The sequence below is a fragment of the Lutjanus erythropterus genome, chromosome 7 (genome assembly GCF_056507025.1).
Source record: "Lutjanus erythropterus isolate fLutEry1 chromosome 7, fLutEry1.hap2, whole genome shotgun sequence".
Taxonomy (NCBI): Eukaryota; Metazoa; Chordata; class Actinopteri; order Lutjaniformes; family Lutjanidae; genus Lutjanus; species Lutjanus erythropterus.
In genome coordinates, this window is record NC_139323.1 from 26,854,387 (window position 1) to 26,862,696 (window position 8,310).

At 37.7% G+C, this 8,310-nt stretch overlaps 1 protein-coding gene across 1 annotated transcript in view; it reads right to left on the minus strand.

Annotated features, from left to right (window-relative positions):
- The window catches only part of pex5la (peroxisomal biogenesis factor 5-like a), a 69,256-nt gene extending 62,582 nt beyond the window's left edge, over positions 1-6,674 (minus strand). The window contains exon 1 of the mRNA XM_084722252.1: positions 6,576-6,674. Within this exon, the coding sequence (XP_084578378.1) occupies positions 6,576-6,644 (69 nt within the window). The 5' untranslated portion in view covers positions 6,645-6,674. The remainder of the gene's footprint in view (positions 1-6,575) is intronic.
- Positions 6,675-8,310: the final 1,636 nt, after the last annotated feature.

Genomic DNA, 8,310 nt, shown 5'->3' on the forward strand with positions numbered 1-8,310 from the left:
TACATAAAGGGAAAGGCGGATGAAAAATATCAAAGAAGACATCTTACAATGGTTGTGGTTGATAAAATCCAGGGGCCATGTTAGGGATGGTTGTCTTGAAAAAAATATTACATCCAAAATCTTTCAGTATGTATAGATCACATGTAGACTATCAGATCAGGAATTATATCACACTCTTCAGCGTTGGTATTTTATAATACTAAAATGTGTTTTCTTGATTCTTATATGTCTTTGTAAATCATCTTTGTAATGCAGCAGGTTGTTTACTCATTACAGTTGTGCTGAAGCTGTTATTGTGGGTGGTAACAAACTGTTCCATGTACTCCCACGGGCCTGAATACTGGAGTTCAGATAGTTGGGTATTTTATGACTCATTATAGTGGTTTTACACAATTCTTCCTTAGGCTGCAAAATTGGAAATTAAATTGTGAAAAAGTATAGGTAAGAAAAAATGTTCTACTTTTGTGTATTTTACTTTAGAAGAATAAGACTGGCATTATTCTCCGTTATATAATATTCAGCAAACCCCATGAAAAGACTAAAATAGTGTTGGAACAGTACACCAGTTTCATAGTATAGCATGATAAAAAAAATATGGTTATCATACCATCTACATTTGCTTATCTATGGTACTGAATCCTACCATTAGTATTATTTACGAAAAAAAAAAAATGTTATGCTTATATCACAGTCCTTGTCAGGACATGACATTTTGTGAAATAATAATCAAGTGTTTGTTCAACCAAAAACAGTTCTGCTTTCATTGATTTAAGGGTAATTGTAAACGCTAACAATAATAACAATAATGTAATACCATATAGGCTACTGTGGTATAGAACACATTATGGTACTGTGCAAATCTCACATTGTTGCAGTCCTGGACTGAAAGCAATAGTTCTTTGTTGAATACTTCCCAGTTTCTCAGCCCCAAGTCCTAATCTTCACAAACAGGTCATAAATATATGGTAAAAAAAAAAGGCAGAGTGATTTTTCATAATAGTTGGGCAGTGTAGCTTTTCACAAACCTCACACAAACGGTCAAAAGTGCATTTATTTATTGAGGACTATTTTTAGCTGCAGATTTATATACATTTGGACATGTTTTGGTAGGCTACTTTTGTAACAATGTGCGTGTTAATTGTAATGAAGGAACATGTAACCTAATGCAAATTTGTGGCTCACTGATGTGCTGACCACTGAACTCTCTGGCTAACAGAAATAAGCTATTCAGCTGTTGGCTACATAGGAAGTACTGGTAGAATGAATTCATTGTTTTGATCTTTTTTGGTCTATATAGAAGAATGTAGAATACCACCAGCCTTATCCTTTAAGTAGTAGTTCTTTACCTTTTTCAGTCGCAAACCCCCTAGAAAAATCCTTTGTCTGCCCAAGACTCTTGAGGGATTACTGTATACTGTTTGAAGCTACCAGACTCACATTACATCACTGGTACAGATAAGGTAATGTAATGTAATAACCATTCCCCAGTCAAAATACAATCCACAAGGCATTTCCCATCATGCCATGTGCTGGACTGAATAGTTTGTGTAGTTTGCTTTTTTGTGTTACAAAATGCAAATGTTAGTTTTTGTTAATGTTTGTGTCTGTTTAGAAAATAGTGGTTTATGTTGGTAATTGTCATTTTGTGTCATTTTTGTGCTGGTTCATAGTTTTAGACATTTGTGAAGTGGCTGTTACATTCCTTGAGACCAGCTGTCTTTAGCATATTTTTGAGTGCCCATGCCTTATGTTGAATGTCTTTAAGGGGCTGTCGCCAAGAGCTGCTTCCTGGCTTTCAGGATGCTGTTTGCAACAATATGTTATTTTATTTTACATACAGTAATGCAGTCCTCAAGTTGGCACTGAAGCGTGATTTGGTTTTGTGCAGATGGTGATGTGTTTTACAGTAAGTGGCACTCTCACTCTTTGGAGTTTGGGATATCTGAGCTACCAATAAATATATATTCACATTTTATCTTACTACTAGGAGTTCTCCTCAGTGGCACTGAGGGCTTAGACCTGTTAAAATAATAATTGTGGGTTTTCACCTTGTTGCTATAGACAGATGGTGAGATAATAATTTTTTATGTGCTTGGCTTGCTTTATAGTTTTCCTGATCTCTGCAGAGAGCAGAACTGAGACCCCTGACTCTTTGAAGTCCATTGAGACATTGTATGTGATTTGGGGCTTTGCAAACAGACTTGACTTGATTTGACATGTGGTGTGAGGAGCTATGGCCTGTCACTTAGCCTCTGCCACTTGCTAAGTGACGTCAAGCTGGGATATGATGCCTCTCAAACTGCAGCCTCAGCCACTGGAGAGCACAACAGTCATGTGTTTGACCACATGGAGACATCGTCAAGTGTTCAGCTTGACCCTAGAGCTATTTCAGTTTTATTTTTATTTTCTTGAAAAGGGGTTTTAAATGAAGCAAGAGAGAGGTGACTTGAGGAGCTGAAAATCTACAATTCTTTAGATAAGAACAAAAGACAAACAGTCTAATCTGTTTTTTTTTCCTGATGCTTGCTTTACTCTCTTCAGGAATTAAATATTTACCAGCTGCTCTTAGCAAAACAATGCTGACTTGCAACAGCTGCTTTTGATGATGTGTGTGCTTACTTGCATATGAGAGACTTAGTGTAGTGCATACAACAAGCAGGTCTGAACAGTGAGCATTTTCAAGATTTTGATTTTATGGAGGCATCCTGAGTTTGTTGCTGTTTTGTACTGCAGTTATTAGCAGGTTCCTATTTTCAGGTATGTTTAAAGTGGAATTAAACATGTTTTTTGGTGTAAATTATTATGAAGTAAATGTTGATTGCACAGTGTAATGAAACAGAGTAATGACACCACCCCCACCACTGGGCACATTTTTTTCCCCCAGGAAAATGTTGTCTCTATTATAGACTAAATTAATGAGCAAATTTGTGCTCTAGTATTTTCTCCTAACACTCCCTCCTATCACCCCCCCCCCCCCCCCCCCCCCCATGCCTGCTGTGGTTACTTGTTTGTGCAAAGCAATGTTACTCAAACTGTTATGACTATGCAATGCTTATCATCACAATACCGTTTGCCTGTTCCCAAATTCAATATAAAATTGTTTCAATTTACCTCTCCAGTGAACATACTTCTTTATTCTCTCTAATTTCCTAAGTGGCATTTCACTGAGCTACAGTTGTTGAGACAGTTGTCTGTTTCCTCTTGAAGAATAATTTACAGCCTCTCAGGATAATAAAACTTTTTTGATGCCAATTAAGCAATGTCAAAAGTGCATTGTTATCAGTCAAAAAATTAGCCTCTTTTAATTTCTTTGGAAAACATGTAATTTTGAAGACACTGTTTTTAAATGGCCAAGAATTATCCATAATATGCAGGAAAAACAACTGATTCTGATATATTACTGTATGCCATGGTTTGGGCAATGCAGTGTGGCCTGAACACCATATCAAGATAAATGATCAGATTTACCCTTATAAATGATAATTCTAACAATGATTATTTTTGGACGTCAGTGCAACATATTTCCTGTATGAGACTGAGAGCTGCAGAGGTATTTTTGCGGGCCAGCCTAAAAGTTAGCATCACTTTGGTTCCCTCAGCAAAAAGCCAGCGGGATTTTTAATTGGATTCTGGATTAGAAAAGAAGCTCTGTGGCAAGCCAGCGTTCATGATACTGACACGTTTTGTTTAGCAAGATAAACTTCAATGCAATCATCAGAGTTAAAAAGCTAACATTAGGCTATAAATGAACTACACCAGTGGTTCCCAAACTTTTTCTGTTTAATTACAGTATGACTGAGTTGTTGGATTGTTGGTTGGTTCTGGTCAGATGTCACTAGTTGTAGCTGTTTTTACTGAATAATTGCAATAATAGTAGAAGATGTCGTTTGGTAAGAGATTCATAATGTTGTTCAATTTGATTCATGACCACCTTAGTCATGGTAATATATACCGTACAATATATAAATGCCAGATATATTTGTTGTCATTATTCCTATTGTCTGTTACTGTCATCATTAGTATAATCTGTGGCTGTGTAGTCTTGACTTTGTTGTGCAGTTCTTCTTTCTACATGAGCAGGTCTTCATGTGTGTTTACTTTGTTTAATAATAGAAACATGATGAAACTGATTACTCTAATTACTGTGAACCAAAAGATTTTTCCGGGGAGAACGCCTTACTGGCACTCACTGAAAACCTTCATGACATGAATAATGGTTCAGTCATTATTGTGCTGTAAGAATCTGTTACAGAGTAGTAACCACATGTATGTGTTTATGTTTTTCTCAGTTGATTCTGGCACTGAAGCATGACGGTATTGATATTTGCAGGTGGTAAAATGCTGTAAACAGGTAGGGTAGGTCGACTTATTGTCTCCATAATATTGATTTCTGTGAAACTGCAGCATCTTAAGGGAATATTATCTATTGCATTCATTTAGTAAATGCAGTAGAAGAAAAAGCTTCAGGGATGTGTGCAATAAGCAGTTCTCCTGACATACAGTAGATATATGCCAGGGCATTAAAGGAGAAATCTGTCATTTACTGTAATAACTTATAAAATTCTTACAACAATGCTACAGTCTTGGTGTCCTCCTTTGAAATGTCTATTCTGCCCATTTCACATTAATTAGAGTTCACATGAATACCAGATGTTCAAAAAATGAGTATGTGTCTGTTTAGAAGTCGTAAGAAATAATCAATAATCTTTTAGAAGGAAAAACAGATTTAAAACGACTAAATTGAGCTATATGTTAATGGCGTCTGGCAGGCAGTCACTGAACTCCAAGTGTGTATTTTTGGAGCATTGTGCTTTTGTTTTCAGGATACCAGGCTTAGCTTTGCAATGACGGACAACGGACTGTTATGAACAGCTGATCAACTTACAGTGGAGGAGTCAATGTCACGTGTCATTGTCAAATTACAGTGCTGCGCTTGCCTTGTGCTCCTGTAGTGTACCTGCAGCCTGCCCAAGCCTCCTGGAGTCTGGGGAGGAATGATGGGGAAAACTACTGGGTTCCACCATAGATGTCACACTAAGTAGGATTTCAACCTATTTAAAGTACAACCTAAGACTCTAAATTGCTATTTGGACTGTAGTACTCATTTTTCAACACCCAATTGACCCATCCTAAGTCCTGACCCTTTTTGCTCTGAGCCAGAATCACAGTTGAGCAAAGCTGATACCTCCATCAACTTTCTCCTTCTCCTGCAAAAACAACATATAGGGCTACATCTTAAGTAAGCTAATGTGAACAAAATGTTGGCTAACTAGCTTGCTAATGTTTGCAAAACACCAGCTAAGTAGCTGGCTAATGATTGATGTATATTAGCTAGCTAGTTAGCTTGTGTTTGGTTAATATTAGATACTTTTAAGATGTGAGTATATATACCACTTTATAGGTACTCCATTTTTTAACCATCTTCAAAATCTAGTTTTCTTGCTATTGGAGCACAGAGAAAAAAGGGTGGGACTTAGTCAGGGTCAGTTATTATATATTGGTCCTTAAACAACTAAAGTTGTTGTTGAAATTGCTCCTCACTTACTTTTCTTGCCATTTTAAGTAACTTAAATGATAACAATGATTAATGACTTACACATTACAACAAAATGAACTACATATTTTTTAAAAATATACAAGTCATATCTTGTCAGTGTGAACTCAGCCTCAGTTGTCAGCAAATATCCTGAGGCATAATTGAATCCCTTCCACTTGAGTGGAAGCATTATCTTGGTTGTATGACAGCTTATCAAACTAGACATTGTATTAGAAAGTCAGACAAGTATAAAAGCATGCCACAGGTTATTAAAACACAGACAGATATACAAGAGGACACACACACAGCAGCACACATACATACTGTACAAAAGCAATCAAGCACAGAGCAAGAAAACTCATATTGGCATCTGGAGCGCTGGCTCCATCCAGCTACAACACTTAAAAAAGCAAAAGAGAAGTGGAAAGCTCAGCAGCGGGTAAACAGTAATTTGCTGCAGTATTTTGTACACAGAGAGCTCAATCAAAAGCTCAATGCCATGCTGTGTGGCATAGCATTTTGGAAAATGCATTCATACACTGTTTGTGTGGAGGATTAGCTGCTTATGAGGTGTAAAAAGTTCACGAGAAAGTTTTTTCTGTCCTGATTAGAAATGGGAGAGAGGAAATTTGTGTGACCCTCTGGTTAATCCCCATACTGTACACACTAAATGCATAATAAATGTTAACTAGAGGAGCACTGTGAATCTTTCAGAGGCTAATTTGAAAAGATAAAACGTAACATGTAATTGCAGCAATTTGAGGCTGCCTCTATAGATCATAAGATCATTATTGACTGTTTGTGTAGCTGTAGTAATGTAGTGGACGGGTTTTATACCCCATAGAGCAGCTGGAAATGAATCGTTGTTGCTATGTTAGATACAACAGTCATAAGGCTTAATTAATGAGTTAGTAGACAGTGGAGGTCAGTTATAGGACACTCAAAGCTTTGCTATTGTTCAGTATGATCAACACAGGAGGACGCTCCACTTGGAGGCAGGGGAGGAGGGCGGGGGAGTTTCTGAAATGGTTCTGCCCACCTTGGTAGTCACTGTGAGGAGGGGCTTCCCTTCTGATGACGCCTTACTTGGTATCTCCTTCAGGACCATGGCAACAGTCTTATCTGCAGCCCTAGAGTCTTTCCCCTACAACAGTGAAATCAACAACGACTTGTGTCAGGACAGTTTGGACAACTCAGTGCTTTTTGCCCCCGTCTGGGGCATCTTACAGAACAGACTTTACCTTATGATGATGGGGCTGGCTACGGTAACACAACATCGACTGAAGACATTTCCACAAGACTATGGCAATGAAAAGAGGGTCACCGCACAATGTAGAGGGTTGACTGTAGACAGTGATGAGCATGGTTGTCCACAGCAGTACTTATCCAGTACTTATGATGACAGAATATCATACAGAGCTCATTACACAGACCATATTATTTACTAAGGATTATGTACAGTGTGTGGCAGATGAACGTCCATGTCCACTGGGCAGCTGACAGTTATAATGAATGTCTGGTTGTTGTGATTGTAAAGCTACATTAGGCATGTGGGAATCACAACATTAGAGGCAATTAAAGGCTCAGACCTCAGTATTGAAAAGTAATATGAAGTGTCAGTAAACTGCAGTCTGTGCTCATGTTGTCAAGCTCAGTTGATCTGTGAAGCTTCACACCACAGAAGACCAAATTTATGAAAGAATAACAGAGAAAAAAATAGTCTATTCTCTGAATGGTGTGCTGCCTTGTTAAAGCTACCCTGTGGAGTTCTGACAACTTGTAGCAACATTTGTACTTAGGCGAAATGTTATCAAAATCGCAATATGGCAAAGTGCAATCTTTTTTTTTGATAAACGTACAATGTGTGACACAACAGAATTTTAATGAAGTACTGTAGTGCTGTAGAGATGCCTGGGCCTAGCAATATTGTTGTGTTGTAAGAAAACACGTTTGTTTTGTAGACACCCAAACAAAAGTCACACTATCACGATTTTAATAGTTTTTGTCTGTAAATATTAAAATTGTGGTCCACAAATGAACACACCCACCAATTTGTTAGTTGCATTTTGAAGCTTTATGTTGAAGTTATTGGATTTTATTCGAACCATTCTCTGAGAAAGCAACCTGCTGCACGTGCTGCATGATCAAAATATCACAGTCTTCCATACTGCTGCTCTCAGTGCATCATAAATAAAGTCATAGCAAAATAATAAGTTGCTCTTTTTGAGTAGTGATCTTTATACTGTTGATCAGCGGTCATGGAACAAACAAACAAACTTAATAAACTGTTTGACACCAATAGTCGAGAGAAGTGATATAATCTCAGTGTAAGCTGTATCCAGACTGTCATTTGACCTTCACTATACTAAAACTTATGTTCTGAGGATATACACATAAACTTTCCTGCCCTCCGTCTACCACCCACAGACCCCCCCAGGAAGAAAACTGTGCAGAGCCCATCTTATAATTGCTAAGTCGACATTACATAACAGTAAAAATTGATTACATAAGAGGTCAAATTGATTTTTCCAGCCTATTGTCATCATTTTCACCTTGACTTTATGGCTGAGGCTGGACAGCAGAAACCCTCAGACATTCATTCACTTCACATTTTACCCACAGCCAGATGATCCATAATATTGTACACTATTAATCATTATAGGACACACAGATGTCGCAGAATTAGGATTGCCACAGGAGACTACACATTTCATCTTCCTGCAATGAAATTTGCTGACCAGAGAGAGACAAAAGTGCTGCTCATCACAGTCAAG